Source organism: Echinops telfairi, unplaced genomic scaffold (genome assembly GCF_000313985.2).
Source record: "Echinops telfairi isolate 266 unplaced genomic scaffold, ASM31398v2 ScPeMD7_443;HRSCAF=831, whole genome shotgun sequence".
Classification (NCBI taxonomy): Eukaryota; Metazoa; Chordata; class Mammalia; order Afrosoricida; family Tenrecidae; genus Echinops; species Echinops telfairi.
The window spans coordinates 27,196,296-27,220,991 of NW_022104341.1; the positions used below are offsets into that span (position 1 = coordinate 27,196,296).

At 45.9% G+C, this 24,696-nt stretch overlaps 1 protein-coding gene across 1 annotated transcript in view; it reads left to right on the forward strand.

Moving 5' to 3' along the window:
- Positions 1 to 214: 214 nt before the first annotated feature.
- The window catches only part of TGFBR3 (transforming growth factor beta receptor 3), a 212,509-nt gene continuing 188,027 nt past the window's right edge, over positions 215 to 24,696 (forward strand). The window contains exons 1-2 of the mRNA XM_045292044.1: positions 215 to 287; positions 22,089 to 22,260. Of these exons, the coding sequence (XP_045147979.1) occupies positions 22,200 to 22,260 (61 nt within the window). The 5' untranslated portion in view covers positions 215 to 287; positions 22,089 to 22,199. The remainder of the gene's footprint in view (positions 288 to 22,088; positions 22,261 to 24,696) is intronic.

The following is a 24,696-nucleotide window of genomic DNA, read 5'->3' on the forward strand; positions in this document are numbered from 1 at the left end:
TCCTTGGGATGCCGCTATGGTCCCGTCCAGGCGATTGGTTTTATTTGTCATCCTTTTGGGGACTTATAAATGGGTCTCTGTAAGATGTCTTTGGAACGGGGTCATTCTTGCTTCTACAGCCCACTTCCCCATTCTTATGCCTTTTTCAGGTTGTGGCATCTTCAGGTTGCGGCGGCTTTCTAAGCTAGTCAACGTTTTGATCTCCTCCCGTGTGTGCTAGTGACGAAGAACCGCAGAACTGTTCTACTCGGCTCTCGAAGAGCTCTCCAGACAGTGTCCCACCGAAGGTCCGTGCTGGGACAAGAACCCTTGGTCATGTTTTAAATGGAAGAGAAACAAACTAACCAACAAACACAGCACCCACTTTCCTGCCATTGCGTTGATGCCAACTCACAGAGATCCCGTAGGATAGTGTTGAGCTGCCCCTGTGGGTTTCCCGTATTGTAGCCCTGTATGGGAATAAAGAGCCTTGTCTTTCTACTACGGAGTGGCTGGTCTCCAGAGAGGACCAAACGTAGTATCCCATTTTTTAAAACAGAAGATCTCTATGAGTCAGATCCTGCATGTCAGTTTGTGGTTTTAGGAGGGGTAAGGGCGTAGGTGCCTTGTTGCGTAGTGGTTGTGAGCAGTGCACTACTTAACCTCAGCAGTCCAAAACCACCTGTGGCTCCCCACAAGGCCAGTTCTACCTGTCCTAGAGGGTCACTGTTGAGTCAGGGTCCATTCGATCTATGCCACAGAGTTCCGTGTTTGGAAAGGTGGGCACTGAAGATGAGGTGAAGGGGCTTCTGTAATTGGTTACGAGAAAATTCACTTATGCATAATAGGGGATTGAAATGTTTTCTTTGGAATGCATGCATGCCTCCTGGAGGTATGTAGGTAAGAGATTTGCAGAAGAAATTCTGCTAAGGTTGAGATTCTATAGTTAGTAATTCTTACGGCCCTGAGGATCTTATTCTTGAAAGCCAGGAAAAGCAGTCTGTTTCCAATTATAAAGCACAAAAATAGTGAAATTAAGCCAAGAAAAATGATTATTTGGGGGTTAGGTTGCCTTTTTTTGTAGAGGATAAAGGGGTCAAGACATTAAAAAAAATACGCTAGGCTTTCTGATGGCTTTTGGATTTTTTTGCATGCTCTCTATAGTTGGGAGTTAAGAATAATGGAAGGATTAAGGTTTTTTTCCTTCCTTCTGCACCTCTGTTTCTCAGGGAGCAACGAGGACAGCAGTTACATGCAGTGTCTGCTGACACGAAAGGGCTTGGCCCCGTGTGCTGGGGCCCAGCTATGTTTCTGGCAAAGCTCTCTCCTGCCGGCCTGGTGCCAGGTTGAGGGTTTAGAGCATCCCACTTGGTATTTGTTGCCACGTGCTTTGCGGTTGTTAGACTTTTTACTACGATTTAGCCGAAATGTCATCCCTACTGCTCAGCATTATGCTCCTGAGGGAGCGGATGCTGGTGTGAGAAGAGTCAGGAGGTGAGAAGTCTGACTGGAAGATGGAGGATGTGGGGGGGAGTGTACTGTCTCTGCATATATGCCTGCTTGCTGGTTTCGGAATGAGTGGTCCCTGAGAGGCAGGTGTGAACGAGGAAATCTCCTTTCCACTACCAGATCACCTCCCACCCGGCCAGAGTTCCAGTTTCTCACACGTCCCTCCTCCATGGCGTTTGGAATCATTCTTTCCCCATAGCACTTGGGGTCATTGATAACCATGTACCCCCAGCCTTAGCAAGGCTGGGGGTGTTTTTGTTATGGGTTCTTCTGGCCTTGCATTTACTCCCTGGCCTGCTCAGACTGTCCCCCTGTCCACCACACCAGGGTGGGGCACTAGAGAAGGTGCCCAGCGCACCCCTCTGCTGGTTCGCAGTCAGCATCTTCGTGGTCTCGTCCTCCAGGGCTGGACCACTTCCTTTGCTCTCCTGTTTCCCCCGCATCTGGTTCCTCTCTGTCCTCATGCCTGGTTTCCTTGAGCTCACTTCTTCTGAGGTAACTTTCCCCTGATGTGTCTGCTTTCTCTCTGACCTCCTTTTTCGAAGCTTGACCTCTTGATTTCAGGGTGCTGACATTCGCCAAGCATACACAGTTCCCCTTTCTCATCTTGGCTTATACTGGTCAAACCAGCTGGAGGAGAACTCCTGCCTCGGCCTGCACATGTGAGATGAAATATCTTGGTTCTACTGTTTGTGGGTCAGCACATATTTAAAAGAAAGGAAATAAACTTGGCAATTATTTGTCATCTTCAACCCCAAATAAACACAAAATTAAGATATTTATTGCCAGCCAAAGACCACCCCCCCCCACCCCCCTAAGGTCACTGCTTCTCTCCAGTGCCCGGCCTCACCTCGTTTACTTCCCAGGCCCGCTTCCCGGTGGTACTCCCTCCCAGAGCTGACGCACACCCGGACCAGAGGTGTCTTACCCTGAGCAGACCTCTTCAGTTGGCAGCTTCTTCCTTAGCCCTAAATCCGTCTCACCAGGACAATTGTAATAGTCTACCATTAGCTTGTCTTGGCTTCAGGTTCTCTATCTTCCAATTAGTTATCTGTTGCCATTGCTGCCTTCTAAGATACAGATCTAGCCCCACCCAATCGCCTAGCATAGAATATGTACTTTGACTAACAATGTGGTCTCGACATACTTTCCAAGCCACTTCTCCTCAGATCTCAAATATAATTAAGGAAAACCTCAAAGCGTCCAAAGACAAGGACACGTTATCTGGATGAAGGAGATTGGCCGGAGGTCATCATAGCCACGTACTAGGCCATGGAGAGTCATGATGGGGGTGGTCAGGACATCACAGTTACAGATGGGACTCCAGGAGAGGGCCTGGAAACAGGATGAAGACATGGATGTGATTGCTGGAATTGCTTACAAGATTGATCCAGGGCCTTCTGACCCAGGCAGTCTGGGCATGATTAACCAGGCACACATGACTCATGACTGCGATTCCCAGTATCCCGAGCTTCGTCAAGGATGCATCCAGGCAAGTCCTGAAGGGAGACTGCCTCTCCCTGGGCTGGTTGGAGGGAGCAATTTTACTCTCTAAAGCACTTTAACTAAGGCATGCCTGCATGTCTGTTCACAGCCCTTACTAAAGGTCTGAAGGCATTCTATGCCGTCTTAATCCATCTGGGAACCCTGCACCTGGGTTTTAGGTTTTCAGTGCCATCCATAGCCTTCTGCAAACTGAGTGCTCAGAATGGAAGCTCTGATCGTTTATTGGGAGCCCTGGTGCAGTAATGAAGTGCTTGCCTGTTAGCCACAGGATCGGCTCTTTGAACCACCCAACAGCTTTGGGGGAGGCCGCACTACACTGTCATGTGGTCCTCTACATGGTGACTGACGCTTGACAGCCCCTGTTAACAACCGCAGCAACATCTTCCTTACAGTCTGTGAACCCACACTAGAACTCAGGCTCAACGAGAACCAAACAAACCACAAACCCGAACTCCCCGCCACCGCCACCGAGGGCTGCTGGCGCCTAGCAACCCCCTGGGAGGTTCTGAGATGTAACTGCTTAGGAGAGCAGAGCCGTGTCTTTCTCCCAAGGATTGGCTGGTGGTTTTGAACTGCCGAACTTGAGGATCACAGCCCAAAGGGTAACCATTATGCCACCAGGGCTCCAGGTTCAGCGAAGCCAGGGGTTTTAGATGCATTATTTCCTGTTGAACCCCTACACTTAAAACAGTGCTGGCCCAGAGCAGCAGACACTTGATAAATATTTTTTTGAATTAGCAAATGAATGAGAAGAAGTATGATTTTATAGATTCCCCTTTTTGGGGGGAGTTGTCATGTGTATATTTACCCCCAATTACACTTGAAATGTATTTATTTAAATTATATAAATTAAATATAAAATATATTGAAATATATAAAGATATATAAATTACATACCTATATATTTAATTGTAACTGGGAGAGCGCTTACAGGGTATAGTAGTTTCCCATTTAACAGCTTATGCACATTTTGTTTTGTAAGATTTTGTCGTTCTTTGTTGCTCCGGTCACATGTATTCTTATGGCATCAGAAAGGAAAACCCTCAGGTCTGCCTGGAAGAAGGAGAATCTGACTTTTAAAAGCCACATTCAAGGCCCGTCAGACTAGAACACTGACCTCGCTAATTGTCTGGCTTGAGGCAGTGACCGTGGGTTCTCCCGAGCCTTGCAAGTGGTTGGGGGAGACTTCCGCTTTACCTCTAACAAGCAGGGGCTTGCTGTGATTTTTCTCCACCTGTGGCCTACCCTTTAACCCGCCGCTGGGTGCAAAGATGACATGCAAATGTCGCATTGGAGAAAAGAGCTGGAGGACTGGGGCTGAGCTGGGTGTGTGGGACTGGGGAGCAGAATTGCCCTGTGGAGCTCACATCTGCCTTTGACCCCAATCCCAGCCTCGAGGACTCCAGTACCTTTCCGTACTCTGGGGGCCCTGGTGTAAGGAAAAGCCTTCCAGAGGCAACCAGGCCAGAGGACTCTTGAGTTTTGCCTTCATGTTCTAATTTTTTTTTAAGAAAAATGCTAATTTTGGGCTCAAACCCAAACCTGACTCACTGCCATTGAGTAGATTCTGACTCATAGCAATGCTATAGGATGAGTAAGAACTGCCCCTGTGGGTGAGACGGTAACTCTTTATGGGAAGATAGTAGAAAGCCTCGTGTTTCTCCCTCAGAGAAACCTGGTTTTGAACCGCTGACCTGTGATTAGTAGCCCATATCCTAACATACAGTGCCACCAGGAATTCTTACATTGGGTAAAGGCCTTTTAGAAATGAAATCATTTCAGAAGTTGTATGGTCCTAGGTGGCACAGTTAAGGACTCAGCTACCAAGTGCAAGGCTAGTGGTTTCAACCTGGCCAGAGACACCCGAGCCCTGGTGGCCCAGTGGCCGAGTGCTGTGGTGGACTACACTTTGGGCTGCTATGAGCAGTCAGCAGTTTAAAACCGCCAGCTGCTCCTTTATATAAAGCCTGGCTTTCTATTCCTGTAAGGATTTACAGTCTCTGCAACCCCCAGGGGCAGCTCTACTCTGTTCTATAGGGTCACGATGAGTCGGCATCAATGCAATGGCAATGAGTGAATGGGCGAGTGAGAGGCACCATGGAGGAAAGGCCTGGCGATCTGTTTCTGGAGGTCATACTGCCTTGAAAACCCCAGCCAGTTGTTCTCTGCACGGAGGGAGGTCACCGGAGATGGTAGTTCCTATGTTTGAAATACAATCTCAAACAGTTGGAAGACATAGACTTCCCATGCAGATTGTTCTTGGTGGGCCCCTTGTTTCTGTGAGTGCTGCCAGTGAGAAGTGGGCACCAGTGGGGCCCAGTCCCTGGAAATCTTTCACTTTAATCAAAAGGGGCGGGGAAGTTACCACTCCGAGGAAGCCCCAGATCCCTGGGGGCTGGGGTGAGGGTGAGGGAATTCAGGATTTGTTTTAGTCTAACGCAGATCTTGGAGTCATTTGCCTCTAGATCTTACAGTGATAACAGTATGATTTCCAGAGCCCTTTTTGTCAGGACAGGAAGCCCAGCCAGGGAATTCAAAGGTCCAGGAGGAAGTTATTGGCCATGCACAAAGCCAGCAAGTGAATTCAGGGATCCCAAACTACCAACTGAACATACAATCTCTTGAATGGAGCTAAGTTATCAATGGTTTAGTTAGAAAATAATGGTAGCTGTTGTTTCCGGAGCCTAAGGCATTGAGTGCTTTACCTATTATTAACCGCCTTAATTCTTCCAACAACCCCAGAAGGGAGATACTATTATTATGCTTACAGATGAAACAAGAAGTCAGGGGACTTGCCTACAATTAGGAAGAGGCAGGGTGGGAATTTAAACTTAGGTAGGCTGGAGGGTGAAGGGCACTAAGCTGCTCCTTCAGCACACCAACCATGCTCTTACCCTCCGGGCTTTTGTGCGTGCCACCTCTAGTGCCCGGGATGCTCCGGCTCCCTCTCACATTCCTGTGCTGAAAGAGGCTCTTCCCTTATAGAAAACGGCATACCTTCTTCATCTTCTTTACCGGTTTTATATTTCTTTCTTTGGACTTACCGCCAGGAGGGTAAGTTACAATAAAACGTATTACTATAAAATTATAGACAACCCTATTAAACAAAAAAATCAACATGTGAGACGACGGTTTCTTGACCTATCCTCCATCTACTTCCAAAGGCAGTGTTTCCATCTCGAGTGACCCTTCCCCCCAAATTCTGTGCTCCTTGATTCGCTGCCCCCGCCCTCCCAGAATGGCAGCTCTGGCATCCTCAAGGGATGCATATCATTTTCCTTGGCGTTTGGGAGACGAAAGTCAGAAGGGTCGAGTAAGGTTTCCCAGCAAACTTCGGTAGGCCGGACTGCCCTTTCCATCCTTGAAGAACAAGCAGGTGTGTTGGTGTGATGGAAAGAATTCCTTGAGCAACTTCCCTGTCTGACCCCTTAGAAAAGTAGTTTCCCATTTTCTTAACAGTTTTTGTCATAGGTCCCTATGATCATCCTGTTTCTTTGAGAAAATCTCTCAAAACAGCGTGTCCCTTGTGTCTCATCTTCCCATGGGTAGTGGTTTCATGGTGGTACAGTTGGGACCCAATCGTGCGCCCTTTTGTTTCTTTTCTCTCTTTCCTTAACTAGAAACGGTTCCTGAAGGACCTCTTGTATGAAGTAGCCCAAAGCCTGGGCTCAAATTCTAGCATCGTTGCTTGTCCACTGGTGACCATATGTTGTGTAGCATCCTGAAGCCTCAGTTTTCTTATTATAAAATATAGTACAGTAAAGGTTATCTAAGCCATTTGAGGCTGAAAGGATTAAATGAGAAACTGGAACACCAGTCGATGCTCAATACACGGTCCCTTTGAGTCATGTAGCCTCAGAAGAAGAAAGCAGAGTGTGGCCTCCCAGGAGGCAGGCGGATGCAGTGTAGATGTGAACAACCACAGACTGGTTCACAAAGCAACCTGTGGACAGGTTTTGGGTTTGCTACTAGCTAGCTGTGGAACAGGTTGACAATGGCTCTTCTAATTCTTGGTTTGCTAATCTCTAAAATTAAAGGGTTGAGGCCAAAAGGATCTATTTCAAACATTCTAAGTAAGATAACACAGAGCAAATTATACACAAAATGGTAAGCAGACAGTGTTAACCGTGGGTAGGATTAATCAAAAGTGACCTTTTGGGTTGAGGTGTGAGGGGAATGAGTAGAGTTCATGGAATTGGGGGAATAGAATAAAAATAGCAATTTTGGATAAAGTAGACAGAAACTGACAAAATTTAGGGTTTGTGTGCACTTACGTTGCTGGGAAGGTAAATATTATTTGTTTACATAACTTGGGTGTTATAAATAGCTAATGTAGTATTCGTATCTTGTTTACCCGTATGTGGTCAAGTTGAAAGATTTTCTTGGATAATACTTTCCATTTTTGTTAGGCCATTTCTGCTGGCTGTGCATGATCGTGCATTTTAAATTTCCACCTGTGTAGTCAAAGTCTCATTTTATAGGCAGGCTTCCGGATCTATTGTTCATCTGTCTAATTATCAGCAGGGAATCTAATAAAATACTTTTTGCTAATCTCTTCCTCAACTCACTCCATGCCATCGAGTCAATGCCACCTCATAGCGACCCTATAGGACAGGGTAGACCTGCCCTGTGGATTTCCCACACTAACTCCTTATGAGAGTAGAAAGCTCCACCTTTCTTCTGGGGAACAAATGGTGGTTTCAAAGTGCTGACCTTGCTGGGCAATTAGTGGCCCAACTTGTAGAGATCAAGGGTAAGGCCCAGAAAGCTTATAAGATGCTCCTTTGAGGTTGTAAGAAGTATATGTTTTTTTCTTGTACACAGCTCTTGTTTGTTGGCTTGCCATTGGCTTTTGAGAAGTGTTCTGATAGTTTACTGCCCTTACTTACACTTTTCATTGCCATGCATCCAGGGAAGGTAACTATACTTGTTGTCCATCCTGCTCCCAGCGTTCATGCCGACTGCATGTTGATGTAATGAGCGCGGTAGACTGTGGTTCTTCTTTCTGGAGTGGATCGTGTGGGAAATCTGTGCTTTGAAGCAAATAATAAAGAGTTATAAGTTTTACTGTAATTCTAGGTGTTCAAGTAGCACTTCACCTGAGGGAGCTAAAGAAGTCTTCCCTGCAGATGGCATGCTTACGCGGAGACCTGCAGGTGTTAGAGGGTTGTCAGGTTAAGAGGGCCCTGGCGGCACATTGAGTTCTGGAAGGTGAGGGACTAAATGAAGGCTAGTGTAGCTGGAGAGTGTGCTCAGAGGACCAGGTGGGACTAAATAGATAGCATGCCATGTGAGGGGTCTTGGTCTTTTTTATGCTTGATGCTTCACATACTCAGGTGGGTTAGCCCTTTCCTTACCAAATAATGTGTGTTAAATAATTGAAATGTGCAGTGGTGGTCACATAATCTGATGTCAATTTGGGACTTGAGAGGATTAAGAGTGAAGGGGTGGGGTCCAGTCTGTCGATCAGATCATAGCCAATGAGGCCTCTGTGTGGGCCAGGCCTTCTCCTGAGAATTCTGGGAACTCCTGGATTTTCCTCCTTGGAGGTGGGAGACACTTTCCCTTTTGGCTCACTCCCTGAGAGGTGCTCTACTGACCAGACACATGGCACTACACTGATAGACCCCGTGCCCTGGTAACTGGAAAAGCCACATGGAGACCCCTGACAGTGCTGAGATGCTTACAACGCCACTGGATTCACAAGACTTTCCACCCACTGGCCTGCCAACTTCCTATATTCTGTTTCATTGCATGTGTTGTGTGAGTCTGAAGAGGACTTTATAGATTGGCATTGGACATATGAGCTAACATCGGACTTAGGAACTTGATCTGGACTGGGCTGGGATGTTTTCTCAATAGTCAACTACTCTTGTATGTAAAGCTCTTTCTTATCCACATATGAGTGTCTATGAATTTGTGTCTCTAGTCTACCTGGACTAACACAAAATGTATTGCAAGAAGGATTGACACAGTGGCTGTAACAGTAGGCTCAAGCAGAACAATTGTGAGGAGGACCCAGCAGTATTTCCTTTCATACATAGGGTTGCTATGAGTCAGAGGGACTTGACAGAACTTAACAGCTACCACAGTAACACCACAATGACAACAGCCACCTACAACAATAACAACAACAGCAGCAGCAGCAGCAGCCATCTATTGCTGGGGTGTTTATTCTGAATCCATATGTTTGCAGAAGTCTTGCAAATCTAAGGCAATGTATGAATCAACGATTTTAGTTGTTGTTATTGTCAGGTACCACTGAGTTGGCTTTGACCCATAGTGACCTTATACACAGCAAAACGAAACAGTGCCCGGTGCTTCACCGCCCTAACAGTTGTGCCTGTGTGTGAGCTCAGTGATGCGGCCACAGTGTTAGTCCATTTTGAGGGCCTTCCTCAGGGCTTTAGTTCAGTTACCACTTACTCTGTATAAAATACTCTACTAACAGCCTAAAGGATGTACCCCTGCCCCAAACTTTTTTTTCTTTCCCCTTCTCCAATAGCCAGGTGCTTGCGAAGGTCAGAGAGCATGACTGAGAATATTCACGTGTGCTCGAACATGGCAACTTCCAAGAGTTAGGCCTTTCTAGTGACAGATGGTCCCTGTTCTGGGTAGCTTGCTTCGTTTGGTGGCCGAGCCAGACAGGGTTCCTTAGCTCGCCCCGCTGTCATGCTCTGTCTGAAACCATGGGGGCTCATGTCCAAATCATGCGGTGAGCCAGACAAGCTCCATATAGTGAGATCCCTGTAACTTGTACCAGAAATATGCCTAACGTCTCTCGGGACACAGCTTTGCGATATTTTGAGTTTCTTAGCACCCATATTGGCACACTGAATTTGGAGTCATTTTTCTTATTTTTTTTGTGATTGAGGGAAATTTTGAAATTGTAGGTGACATAAAAATCTAATCTTAAAATTAACAGATGTAATACAAAGTATCACTTACATTGGCATTAGCGGAGGATCCCTGGTGGTGTAGTGGATACACGCTGGGCTGCTAAATGCAACATCAGTAGTTCGAAACCAACAGCCCCTCCATGGGAGAAAAACAAGGGTTTCTACTCCCGTAGAGACTTCCAGTTTGGGAAACCCACAGGGCAGTGCTACCCTGTTCTGGGGGGTTGCTGTGAGTCAGCGTCGACTCGGTGGCCATGAGTTCTGACTTGAGTAGTTTTATTTACTTTTTGAAAGTTTTAGGTGTATTTTAACGACAGTAGCATCCAAGACTATTTAAAACATACTTTGTGGACCAGGTGCTGTTCTAGGTACCAAGGCCATATTCTGTCGCATATATCACAATAAAATTTCCGTTCATATTTTACAGATGAAGAATGGTGGAGACTAAATGACTGACCTACCCAAAGTCTGGGCATGGCAGAGTTTGAACCCCCAAGTCTTACTCTCTATTAATTCCAGCTGAGAAAGTTGAGGTCCTCATTCGAAAGAAAACCCCAAAGCAACTTGAACGTGACAGGTGGTTCGTAGCGTATTGTCAGGGTGGGCGAGGCATCCCTTCTAGTTTGCGGTTTCCAGAGGAGTGAAACCTGGTCTTTGCCCACCTGGCAACATGGACCCACACCTCTGCCGCTCTTTTGCTGCATTTTGCTGGGAGGCCTGTTGTGCTGGGTGGAAGGAAGAACTATCCAAATGGACTCAAGTCCAACCCTCAACCCTAAGGTCCCTGAGGATGTTGGGGCCAGAGATGTGTCCGTGGTCCCTGGAGGTGCAGCCCACCTTGTTTCTGAGAGTCTGCGGGAGAGGCGCTGGGGAGGGTGGAGTCCAGCCTCATGCCCTCTGTGCCTCCTCCCTCTCCCACGGGGTGTTCAGTTGGTTCACAAGGAACCTTCCTCCGCTCTTTTTTTGCCACGAGCAGCCCCAGCATGTTTGGACTTTAATTAATCTTAGGTCTCAAGGTAATAATTCTCTTGGCTAGGGACAGCCTGCTAATGATAAATAATGATAGCTTTCATTCTGTGTGTGTACTTTCTCCCTTTGATTCTTGATGGGAGGTGAGGTGGGGTTGTGATTATCACCGCCTCACAAAAGGAAGAGAGGGAGACTCCACTCTGGTCTACCCCTCCGTGCATGTTTTCTTGTCTGGCCTGCCATCAGCATCTTTACGGATCTTCTCTGGTCCACTCTGGACCCTCTCTGGTCTGTTCTCCACACAGTGTCCAAGGAGATCTTTAACAGCTCAGTCTTCCCCTGCTGTATTTCTCCCCCCAGTGCCCGGGACCCATCTATCTGTAGTGTTTCCCCTCCTCTGACCTTGAGGCTTCTCCTCAGTACCCTTATCACAGCGGGTAATTGGACCCTTGCGCTTATTTGATTGCCAGTTTCTTCCAGCAGACATTGAACATGCCGGGGCAAAGAATGGGCCTCTTTGCTCTGTCATTATACCCCAGTTCCCGACCCAGCATGACTCGTTGAAAGAAGGAACGAGGCCCTGCAAATGGGCTGGCCTAAACTAGGAAACGGTGCCACTTCTAGAACGTAAGCTCCATGAGAGTAGGGTTTTTGGCCCCCTTTTTATTTTCCGCTCCCCCCCTTGGCCCCTCATAGAGGGCCTGGAACATAGTAGCGCTCTGTAAATACCTTTGTTGAGTATGGGTTTCTTTTCCACATGCAGGACTCTCCCTTCTCTTTGTGCCAGGTCTGGCTGAAAAGGGATGTTTGGGGTCAGCCCGCCCTTCTGTGTAAGAGAGAAATCCGAGAGTTGCCGTTGTGACTCAGTAAGGTGCCTTTCTGTGTGTACAGGTCTGAAAGGGCATCTGAATGTCATCAGACAAACAACAGTATCTGTTGTGCCTCCTGTGCGCCAGTGAGATAGTGATGTCATCCATCCTCTACTTGTCCAAATCCCCCGAAGAGCATGTTGAATAGCCATCAGAACAATTCTGCCACCAGCTCTTCATTTAACCATTTGCGGATGTAATGGTGTATATGAGCGTTAAAAAGAAAAGAAAAGAAGTCACTGAAATGGCAGTGGAGACACTTTCATCTCTTTGAAAACCGTGTCATGGCCAAGTTACAGCAACTTTATTATTTACTGTGTGAGTTTAGAGAGTGGCTATTTTCTATGCCCCTGAATACGATGTCAGTTGTTCACACCTTCGCATCCATCACGTATTTTCCTGCCCTCCACCCTCCTTTGGCGGCTGACTAGCATCACTGTCAGGGTACGAGCATGCACAGGCTGGGGCTTCACTTCGTCCTTTGCATTTCCTTTGAGCCACGCGGGATTACCAAGGGTCATTTGAGTGCCGACGGGCAGAGAACTGGCCCCCAATATGTGGTGACAGACCTGGAGCTAGAAGATAGATTACATGGCCATGGAAATAGTTGTAGCTTCCAGCCCTGATTAGACCATATGGCAGAGTGGGCCATGAGCTGTTACCGGGAGGTCACCAGTTTGAACCCACCAGTCACTCTGTGGAAGAAAATTGAGGCTGTCTGCTCCCGTAAAGACGTAAAGTCTCAGAAACCCCAAAAGGTAGTTCTGCTCTGCCCTACAGTGTTGTTATGAGTTGGCATTGACTCAATAGCAGTGGGTTTATTTGGGGCAAATACTGGTTTCGGGGTCTTGGAATGGTTCCTCCATCAATAAAATCATATTGACCTCTTCCAACTCGAAAAGCCATTCCTATATTTAATTTCATCAAGAAATTGATTGGCTACAAGTTGAGATTTAGTTCTGATTTTGAATTATCTCATGTATGCAAAGGAGCTTCATAAAGTTCATGGAGAAATGGAATGAGAAGATAATGGAATTTTTCTAGGAATGTTGTGAAGTCCCCTAGTCTAGCTAAGCAGCAACTATGCCAGGGGAATTAATACATTATTATTATTATTTTAATTGGCTCATAATGCTAGACTTTCATTTTGTAACAATTTCCCTCTCAGATGGAGCAAGATTTATTGTTTTGAAAACATTCTCCATTCTGAGAATATTGTCTCCAATTAGTCGTTTTGAATATGAACATTGATTTAACCCTTAGATGTTTTAAGGACACAGTTGGGTAGGGTTTTTCAGGTAATTCCTGTCTTATTGATTGGATTACTGAGGCTGGTGTGGGGGGAGAGGGGCAAGCAGCACCCTCAGAGGGTGAGGGAAACAGGGAAATTTCAAAATGGGAAGAATTAGTAGCGCATTCATCTGATTTTTTTTTTAAAAGAAGGCTAAGGCTTCAGAATTCATTTCTGTTGGTTGTGAATACTCCAAGTTCTGATAGCCATTGAATGTTGAGCAGCACATTACTTTGGCTGATTTTCCCAAGTGGATAGCCAGGCCGTTCTTCCTAGTCCATCTAAGTCTGGAAGCTATTCAGCATCATAGCAATAAGATACAAGCCTCCCCTGACAGAAGAGGGTTACACATTAGATGCATTGGCCAGGGATTGAACCTGGGCCTCCTGTATGGAAAGCAGGAATTCTATCCTTGAACCACAATGCCGGACATTATACTTGTCATCTAATTATTGTCCTTTCACAATCTTGGAGTATCTTCTCTGTTGCTAAAGGAAGTACCTCGTTTATACAGTTCAAAGGGCTCTCCAACCAAGCACAGTGACATTGAGTCCATTCTAACGCACTAAAATAACCAAACCAAACTCACCACCATCCAGTCATTTCTGACTCATTGTGGCCCTGTCAGGGCAGGCTAGACCGCCTCTGTGGATTTCCAAGACTGTAAATTTTTATGGGAGAAGGTCTCGTCTCTCTCCTGCAGAGCTGCTGATGGTTTTGAATAGCCGACCTTGAGATTGGAAACCCAACACGTAACCACTGTGTCACCAGGGCTCCTCCTGCCCCACTCGAACAAAAACAAACTCACTGTTCTCAAATGATGCTGATTCACAGCCACCCTGTAAGACAGAATAGAACTGCCCTTGGGTTTTTTCGAGACGGTAACTGTTTACAGGAGTAGAAAGTCCAGTTGTTCTCCCAAGGAGTGGCTGGTGGTTTCGAACTGCTGACCTTTTGGATTATGGCCTACTGTAACCATGATGCCCCCCGGGCTCATTCTGACTCACTGGTCAGGTCAGCAATCCAGGTTTGGGTGTTCTCTGACTTTGCAAAGTGTGATGTCAATGACCTTCGCAGAAGGAAGGCGAGCTTGTATTGCCCTGGTTTTATTTCAAAAGGATAACCTGTGAAAGCCTTTGATCCTTCGGCATTCATCCTCTGGAGAGCCAGGTCCCAAGTTGTCTGGTAAGGAACTGGTGTGTGCCAGTTGAATGGGTGTGTCAAGAACACCCTTCCCTTCCTCTCCCCACCTTAGGGCCCTGTCCCCACACTGGGGAGATTAGAAGAGCGCCCTCTGCAGTTTGTTGTCTTTTGGAACACAGTTCTTTGCGGAGGAGCGTTTATGCTGCGAGAAGAAAAGCTCCCTCTGTCAGAAACAGTCGTGGGTCGTTTCAACTTGCCTCGGACTTCCTCGGAGAGAGATGTTTTAAGATCTGGTGTGAACCTGCTGCGGTTTGCCTCTGGGCAACAAACCTGTTTACCTTGGCTGTGTAGTATATCGGTAATTGCTGCATTTTAATAATTGCCCAATATTCTCATCAGCGATTTGCATGTTGTATTTTTAATAGAATCATTGGCCTGTCTTCTCCACAGGTTCTCTCTGACCTGGTGTACGCCGCAGGATTAACATGGCACAGTCCTTCAGACCCTCTGAAGCTGTGGGTGGGTGTGGGGTGGGGGTGTGCCACAAGCTCATTAACTATGTCCACACGCCTCGTGCCAATCACAGTTTATGTGCCATCTAAAAATGATCTGGGAGGCTGTCTTCTGAGATCGCCTGTAAAAGGAAGAATGTGATGTGGGGTGGGGTACGACCTCTCCGACTTCACAGGGGGAAGGAAAATCTCCATCCGCTTCAGCAGCCCCAGGACGATTCCTGTGAGGCTGAGCCAGACTCCCCCTGGCCCCCCAACTTCCCTTACCAATTCTGCCGCCACCAGCTGCCGTTCCCACAGCACTCGCTGGAGCTGGGACTGACAGTGCAGTGTCATGGCCACACAGCTCACATGATTATAGGGTTTATTAAGGAGACTAACAGGTTACACATGCTCAGGATTCCAGATGTAATTATTGAGATGCAAACAGCCTCTTCACCACTCCTGCAGGCAGGCCTCTCTGGTCTTTGGCCTGGAAACCACATGGTCCAGTTGTCCTCTGTCCTGCTTATGCACTGTTACCAAAGCTCCTTCAGAGCTACCAATACATGCCCAAGGGTGCACCACTCCACTCAGCCCAAAGATACTGAGCTCTGGTTTAGTGAGTCAGCAAGCCTGAAGGCACTGCACTCCACAAATCGGCCTCCTGCCCAGAGACGCTCAGCTTTAATTGCGTTGTGGGCTGGGACGTTCACCACTCTGCTTCATGCTCTGCTTCATGCTCTGGTTCTTGGTTTGGCTGCTGCTGCACCTCTAGTGCCACAACTATTTCCTGAGTCAAGGAGGTCCAATGCCCCGGGATCTTGGGTCACACTTTACTCCTGGCTTGTCTGATGGCGAGATTACCCTTCTCCCTGTTTCTGAGATGGCTATTTTTATACCCAATGGGTTGGCAATCCTAATCAAACCTGTTAACAATCACTTACAATTGAATCTTATCTCTCCGGCCCCCACCCCTCCCTTCTCAGACCCATTAAGAAAGGGTTGTTTGGTGGAAGAAACAAAGGTTTTGGCTAGAAGAGCTATATTAAATACTTCCCTGCACCATGTCTGCTTATAGGCTTGCTTTATGAAAGCTGTCTTATGTGTTTGATGATGTAGGCTGTTCTTTTAGAATCCACCCATTCAGGAAGTCTTGAGTTTTTAGAAATAAGGAGATGTTCTCTGTGCTGTGGCCTCTTTAAGGGAACCCAGGAGGCGTTCAGTTCACCTGAGGTGAGGTATGATGGCCATAGAAATGTTGAACTTCCAGGGATGAACTCAATTTTATGGCTCCCAAAAGCATCTTTATAAATTAGTCAGTTTTTGAGATTAGCGTATTATACCTGTGCTTCAGTTTGGCAATTTTTAATTTTTTTTACTGATTCCATTCTTAGCTTATCTCTTACCGTCTGTCGTAGGATTCCTGACAATGCCAACAACGATGAATGTAAACAGAAGATGGGACTGATTATGCGACAGAACTCTGCTGTAGCAGAGTAACATAAATAGTTACACTGCAGTGTCTCTCTGTATCCATGCAGATAACTCCAGAGGGATGGGCAATCAGCGATAATGCTGGGGTCGTTCCTAGGCATAGTGGCCATGTGCTACAAAGCTGAATTGCCCTGTAGGGTTTTCAAAGGACTGTGCCGTGTCCCGTGCTGCTGTCCACAGAGTCACTGTGAGTCCGAGCTGACCCAGAGGCACCTAACGACAGCAGTGGCAATCTTAACAAAAGCACATCACCAAGGAGCCCTGGTGGCAGAGCGGGTATGTGTTGGGCTGTGATCCTAGAGGTTGGCAGTTTGAAACCACTAGCCATTCTGAGGGAGAAATCCAGGGCTTTCTACTCCTGGAAAGAGTGGCAGTCTCAGAAATTCACAAGGGCAGTTGTACCCTGACTGGTAGGGTCGCTCTGATTTGGCATGGACCCAGTGACAGTGAGGGAGAGGCCTTTGCTTCCACAGCACAGCTGGGTGGCTTCAGCCTGTCAACCTTAGGTTAGCCGTGTAGTGCACATCGTTTGTGCTACCTGCGAACATTTGGTTGCTGATAATGTTTGCTAGGCAGGGTTATGAGGACCCCTGGTGGTGCACTGGTTAAGCATTGTCCACAAAGTCAGCAGTTTGAAACTACCAGCCACTCTGAGGGAGAAAGATGAGGTTTTCGACTTCCATAAAGAGTTGCAGTCTCAGAACCCCACTTGGGCAGTTCAGCTCTGCCCTATAGGGTCGTCATGAGCTGGAATTGACTTTATGACAGTGAGCTTTTGAGTTAGAGGCATGGTTCTAAACCAGCAGTTCTCAACCTGTGGGTTGCTACCCCTTTGGGCATTGAACGACCTTTTCACAGGGGTTGCCTGGTTCATAACAGTAGCAAAATGACAGTTACGAAATATCAATGAAAATAATTTTATGGTTGTGGGGGAGTCACCACAACATGAACTGTATTAAAGGGTCACGGCATTAGGAAGGTTGAGAACCACTGCGCTGAGCACTTCACAACCCCCCCACCCCCACCATTTTTAGTTTTCATAACAACCCATAGGATAGGTTCTTACATGAAAGATAATCTGACCAGCACCCCATTGGTTAGTGGCAGTGTGGATTCCCACCTAGGAAGGCTTTGAGCCACAATCCTCTAACCCCAATTCTTTTCTCAAAAGTTCACCTACTTAATGGAGCCTGCTTAATGGCAACTAACACCAACATAACTTATGTTCTAGTCATACCCGTCTTTTAACCACTGTCAATCCAAGGTAGAACCATAGTGCCCCTCATATCTAATAGCTTAATCGTGAAAAGGTCCTAAGAGGCTCTTTTTGAAATTAAACTTTGTTGTTGTCATTTCTGGACTGTCACCCTCGTACACGGACAGCACCCCGAGGGGGAGTGAGTGCAGAAGCTCTGCGCCATCCTGACCCCACCCTCAGGGACTTTCCTTGCTTCCTTCCTACTCAGGAGACAGCTGCTGTTCGCCTGCTGCAAAGAGCCACTTTGCACATCGCGCTCCCAACCCTTGATGGGCTGTGCTCAGACGATTTAACGAGAAACTCACTTTGCCATTGGTTTTAGATTTTTTTTGGTTCTGTGTCAACAAGGGCCCTATACCTTTCCCTGACAGTCTGAAGTGGGCTTCGTGGAGTGTTACTTCCTGAGTGAGGGGAGCAAGGCTGCCTGCTAGCTGTCTGAGGCGGTTCTTGGACACTCCATGAACCTCTCCTGCCCAGGGCTCTGATCAGACAGGGTCCTTGAGCTTTTATCCAGTTATTGGTTAATTTTTTATTCTTGACAAGAAAGAACCATGTCCCATTGCTGCATTGGATGACGGATTGGACCATAAAAACCCAAAAGGCAAACCAGTTGCCATCCATCGGATCCACCACGTGGCTACCCTTTGTGTGTCAGAGTAGAATTGTGCTTCATAGGGTGTTTTTTTTAGCTGTTTTGTTATGGCTTGGGTGTAAGTTTATAGAGCACATTAGTTTCCTATTCAACAACAACACTGATGCGTTTCCTTTCACGACATTAGTCCAATACCCTCAGTGTCATAGCTCTTCTTCCCTGGCTCCCTGTTTCCATTCACCCTTCTGTACTTCCCTTCGCGACTTCGGACTTTCAGTTTTTGACAAATGCTCCCTGCCTAGTCTCCTTGGAATACCACAGTTCTGAGGAGGGCCTTCCTCCCGGACACCGTTGTTCCCGTTTGTAGCCCTCTCTATTATTTGCCTGCAAGGTGAGCCCCAGGAGTGGGGTCAGTTTTAGGTTGAAGGGTGTTTAAGGACTCGCACCTTGGGGTTTTACCAGTCTCTATTCATAAGTTTGGTGTTTCTCATGATTTTGAATCTTATCCTATATTTTCCTCCCACTCTGTCCAGCCTCCTGTTGTGATCCTGACCAGAGCAGCCTCCTGAGACAGGCCTGCTTTCCAGTGAATGATTTACCCTTCCTCCCCTCTGCCAGCCCTGATAACTCTTAACATAATGTGTCTGTGTATAAGCCTTTTCTTGCCTTTTTACAGTAGTGGTATCATACGACATTTGCCCTTTCGTGATCAATTTATTTCGCTTAGCAGGTTCGTCCATGTTCTGAGGTGTTTTGTAGATTCAGCACGATTCTGTCCTGTTGCATAGTACTCCATTGTGTGTGTGTGTACCCTGGCTCATCCATGCATTCACTGATGAGCATTAGGCGGCTGCTTTTAGATATTGTGAATGGTATTGGAGTATGCACCTGTCTATTCTTGTCACAGCTTATATTTCTCTAGGATAGATACCTAGTAGTGGGATTGTTGGATCATAGACTATCTATATTTTTGCTTTTTTTTTAAAGACGCGCCATACCATATCCTACATCGGTTGTACCATTTTTGTAATTCCACCAACAGTGCTCGAGAGGTGTGGCTTCTCCACACCTTCAATGGAATTTGTCGTTTTCTTTTCTTGATTGCCAGATGATATGTTATTTCTCTAGTGGCTAATGATTGTGAGCATTTCTTCATGCGGTTGTTGACTACCTGATGTCATATCTTCTGTGACTCTTCGTGTCCCGTAGATTGGATTGTTTGCCTTTGTGTCGTTGAGGTGTGAAAGCATTCCACACATTTTAGAGACCAGTGCGTGGTAGATAAATTGTTAAAATTTGTTTCCCAGTCTGTAAGTTCTCTTTTGGAGAAGTCTTTTGGTGAGTCTAAGTGTTTCATTTTTAGGAGGCTCAATTCATCTAGCTTGTCTTCTGCTGTTTGTGCAGTGTGAGTTACGTTTGGTATTTGATTTATGCTATCTAACAGGGCACTATTTTTTCTTCCATGATATTTATAGTTTTAGGTTTTATATTTAAATCTTTGATCCACTTGAATGTGCTTTGTGTGTGTGTGTGTGTGTGTGTGTGTGTATGGTGCGAGGTGTGGGTTATGCCATTTTGACAATTGGATTTGTTAAAGAGACGGTCTCTAACAATGTTGCTGCACTTTGCTCCTTTGTTGAAGATCAGCTGACCGCAGGTGGAGGGATTTTCAGGGGAGTTCTCGGTTCTGTCCCGTTGGCCTACATACTTGTTAGTTACCAGTACAAAGCTGTTTGACGACTGTGTCTCTGTCGGTTCTGAGGTCCAATAGGGTGAGGCCTTGTTTCTTTCTGCCTCAATAGTGGTTTATTTTTCAGATGTCACTAGCTAGGGTTTTCTTCCTAGGTTAAGGTGACCAGATTTAAAGCGGGACACCATTGACGGGGGTGGGGTGGGGTGGGGGTTCTTGATGAAAAAATTTGGTCTATATGGACCAAATAGACCATTCCCTAGCTTGTCGTGCATTCTTTCCAAAAATCGGGATGTTTTTAAAACACCAAAAATTGGGACTGTCCTGCCAAAAGCAGGACATCTGGTCACCTTACCTTAGGTGCCTTAAGGTGACCAGATGCCCCGCTTTTGGGCGTTTTAAAAAAGTCCCGATTTTAGGAAAGAATGCACGACAAGCTAGGGAACAGTCTATTTGGTCTATATAGACTAAATTTTTAATCAAGACACCCCCCCACCCCCACCCCGCCAATGGTGTCCCGCTTTAAATCTGGTCACCTTACTCTAGGTGGACTCCTTTCAACTTGCCACCTTTCCCTTAGTAGCCAAGTGCTTCAGTTTATACCACCCAGTCTCTGCCAGGGACATCCTGGGTAACTCAATAAACGTTTGCTGTCCTAAACAACTTCTGTGGGTTGTACCAGATCCGGGGTTATAAAGCTGGGACGCGTACTGCGAAGTATCTAATTAAGGCACTCTTTAGAGTCAGGGAGGAAATGTTAAAGCTAATCTCCACGGATTTCTTTATTCCAGGGACTTTACAGGAGTCCGGTCTCCGCTAGGGTGAGAGGCAAGGAAGACTGTGCTCTTGTTAAAATGGCAAGCTATTCAAACAAGAAGCTGGCATTTTCAATTTTCAGTATGATTGCAGACATACTAGTGTTTTAACTGATTTTTGCGATAACTTTATGATTGTAACCTTGAGATTGTAACAACTCTAATCAGAGTTGATTAGGTTTGCTTGCTGATGTTAAGGACATGCTTGTATCGAGTGTTCTTGATAACTTTAATGCCACAAAACAACTTTATTATTTTACAAAACAATGCCATTATATTACAAGTGTATCTTTCATTACTTTGATATTTCTAAAATTTTATTTTAAAGCTCAAAACATAAAATGTTAAAAAGAAGCTGTCTCCTTTGCCAGAAAATTCTTTATTAGGTCATTATCACCTACTCCCTCACTCTCATTTGTTTTAGGATTGCCTTGGCGTTTTCCAGAGAGGCCTGGTGGTGGGGTGGGCTAAGCATTGGGCTGGTGACCCAAAGGTCAGCAGTTCAAGCCTACTAGCTGTTCCCTGGGAGAAAGATGAGGCCGTTGCCTTAGAAACCCTATGGCGTGAGCAGTTCTGCTCTGTCCTGTAGGGTTGCTATGAGTCTGCACAGACACAGCAGCAGTGAGCTTTTGGGGGTTTGGCATCTCTCTTAAAAAAAAAAACAACCCACAACTTTTCCTTGTGACTTAGGTGAAGGTTTACAGATGGTAGTTTCATGTTCAGCACTTCATACACATTCTGGTTCAACTCATCCATTGCCCTCGCCTCATCCTGTCGCCTCCCTGTGTTGTTTCCTGTTTCTCTCCATTCTCCTTTCCTCACCCTCAGCACTTAGTCCTTGGGTCAATGCTTCCATTTTGAGCTCAAATGGTTATTTCCTACACAGGGGTGAATTCAGTCCCGGATCTGAAGGGTAAGGGCCAGGGTCCTGGGGGATGAGAGTGGGGTGGACGGTCCTCTAAGACTATCTGATCAGTAAGCCTGTCCTCGTTCATGAGTTTTACTTCCGTTCCACTCAGGACCGTCTCATGTGATCTTTCGTGGAGCAGTTGGTGGGGGTTGCTGGGCACCATGTAGTTCTTCTGTTCTCAGGGTTGTGGACACTGATGATCGAATGGTCCATTCTGTTTCGTTTTCGGTCACTCTTCTTTCCTCTGCACAGGGGAAGGACCAATAATTGCACCTTAGATGAATGCTCATGAGCTTTTAAGACCGCAGTTGCTCCTCACCAAATTAGTGTGTGGAACATTGTCTTGGTGAACAATGGCAATTGGCCTTGACCTTGGTGCCCCATCCCCCATTATGGTTCTGTTCCCCAGGCCCAGTGACTCAGCCCCTCAAGGTGTTTTAAGAAAGTTTCATAACTGTCTCCTGCTTGCTCCACCTCATCCATGAATGCATTTATAGCCAAAGTCAACACAACACACACAAATGTCCTCTACCAATGGGTGTGGAATCTTTTAAGACACATTCATTTTCCTATGTTTTCTGAAATCATCTATTTACCTTTCATATGTGTTTGCTTACGAAACGAATTTTTTGCATTACGTTTCCTAAGTGAAATTTGTTTGTTTTTACAGGCAGTTTACAAATTGGACAGAGGACATTTTACAGCAACTCCTGGCCTACAGAGGTGTTCTGGGATCGGAGACTGCGGCTGCCGGCTGAGACCCAGCGTCGGGGAAGTGAACATGACTTCCTGCTACGGGATTGTCCTGGTTGTCCTGATGAGTTCCTGCTTGGCCACCGCAGGTAAGTAGCGTCATGGAAATGACATGCTCCTGCTGGGCTTGAGGGTCAGTGTGTCTTCCTTCTCCTCACTTCCGAAGAAGTTAGACAGAAGAATGGAATGCTCACGCAAACGAGTAGTCAGCGTACTTCAGGGAAGTAAAATGTTTGACTGCTGCCTAGATGTGTCGGAGTATCTTTGTGCTGAATTGTACAAGCTCTGGTAGCTATGCTAATGTGGGTAGAGGCCAAATGTGCTAACATATAATCTCACTTAATTTTAATTTTGTCACATGCAAAGCGCACATTTGCGCTCTTGTCCCTGAATAAGAATTTTAAGAACGGTTTTTCTTTTCAAGGAGTTAAAAAAAATTTTTTTTTAATTACATGACTAGTAGACCTTCTAGATACGAGTAACACTCCTGTGTGAGCTGCTGGGGAAGCATTTACATTTTGCCTTCTATAGACATTTTAATGTGTAACATTTGCTTGGCCTGATTCTCCTGTTAACTTGGAAGACCACTGTGCTTCCTGAAGGTGAGACGAAGCATTTGACTCGGTTGGAATCATGCTGCTTAAGTAAGAGCGTCAGCTCCCCAACCCCAATGTCTTAGTGTCCACGTGCACAAGTCTGAAGCTTCAACGGCTGGTGTTTGTTTCAATTTGCTTTTCATTGGCTCTGTAATGACCAATGTAAACCTAATTTTTGTGGCCAGCTCTGGAAACTGACTGGCTTTCACAATAAAAGCATTGACTTTCAAAATGATTAACCTATTAGTTTTGATTAGTGTGTAGTATACACAGATGAGAGTAATAATAATTAATGTTTATTGAGTGTGTATTATGGCTGAGCACTGGACTAAACAATTAAGAGTAGAAAAATCAGAAGGGAGGTAAGATTTACTTAATAGGTTAATGGAATGATTATACCAGTGCTAGGTAGGCACAGTTATTTCCCCCATTTTATACACGATGGCATGAGATATAGCGAGGCTGGGTAACTTGCCCAGCATCCCATAGCTAGAAAGTGGAGAAACCTGTTATTACACCCAGGCTTGACCTCTGTGCTCTTCATCTCAGAGATATCCTGAGATGAAGATTTAGGGGAACTCACATCACCCTAAAAGCTACAGTAGACTCAGACCCAGGGTCATATGTAAACACTGACTGAGTGAAAGCTAGTGGCAGACACTGTGGATGAGCTATGGAAGTAGAATATCCCTTTCATGGTAACTGTCTTGAATGCTGCCAGGTTTTTTTCTTTTGAATGTCATCGTGTGAATTTGGGCTGCCCTTTCTTGTCAGCAGCTTCATTTTATCTCATGATCGAGGAGTTCTATGCCTTTTACTCCATGCATTAAAACAGATCTTAATTAAAACTCACTGAAACGTAGCAGCAAAAGAAAAGAAAAATTGGCGGACAAAAGTTGAATTGATGAAAAGCGGAATTAAAAAAAAAGATGATGTGATGGATAAATGTATGGTCATAACTGGCGGGCTTGAGACAGGGTTTGGTTCATGCCTGGGTCAGCCTGGAGAATCCAACCGAAGAAGGAACTTCCTCCGTGGGCAGATGGAGGGGCTGGTGCCTCTGTACGACCTTGATGGCTGGTAGTGAATCTGCTTTGCTTAAGACTTTCTTTCTTTTTTTCAGACCACTGGGGAAGTCATTTCTTCATGTGTGGGCACACTTAAAGAAGCTCTGTTAGCTTTGGAGGGTATAGAAGAGTTAAAGATTCTATATCATCGTGAGGAAATTGCTCAGTAGTAGAGAGGGAGGGCTGCCTTGAGAAACTTGATTGTCTCTCACGTGAGCAACCTACGGGGCCAGGTGCATGAAGAGAATGCGCTGTGTGCTCTGATAACTGGTCACTTCCCATTATTTAGTTTAAATGAATCAATTAATTGGCCAGGTACTTTCAGTATCGACTCAGCACACTGCAAAAATGCCTTTTGGGGATGTTGTAGATGAGTTGAATTTCAGGAAGATATTAATAATGATGAATATGTATAGAGTAATGACTGCCAGACCCCAACATGTATAACCTCATTTCCTTCTCATACCCTATAAAGTGCTGGAAACGGAAGCACAGAGAAGTTCGAGATCCCACAGCTAACACATGACAGATTCAATCACAAACCTGGCTAGGTCTGGGGAGAGAGCCCTGAAATATTTACGCAATGATGAGGGAGTGCTGGTCCGAAGGGCAGCTGATTTGAAACAATGAGTTTTGTTTTAAAAGACTGATAATGGGTTGGCTTTGAGCCACCTGTGCCTTCCTGAAACATCAAGCCCCTACTACATGCTTACCGCCCTACTCATTTGGGCACATACTAAGAAAGGTGAGCATATCCTTTCTTTTGAGTTACTTATATTTGAGTCTGGTCTATAAAACCAAATCACATGGACCATGGATGAGGGAGCTTCAAAAATTGCGTGGAAGATGGAATTAAAAGTTA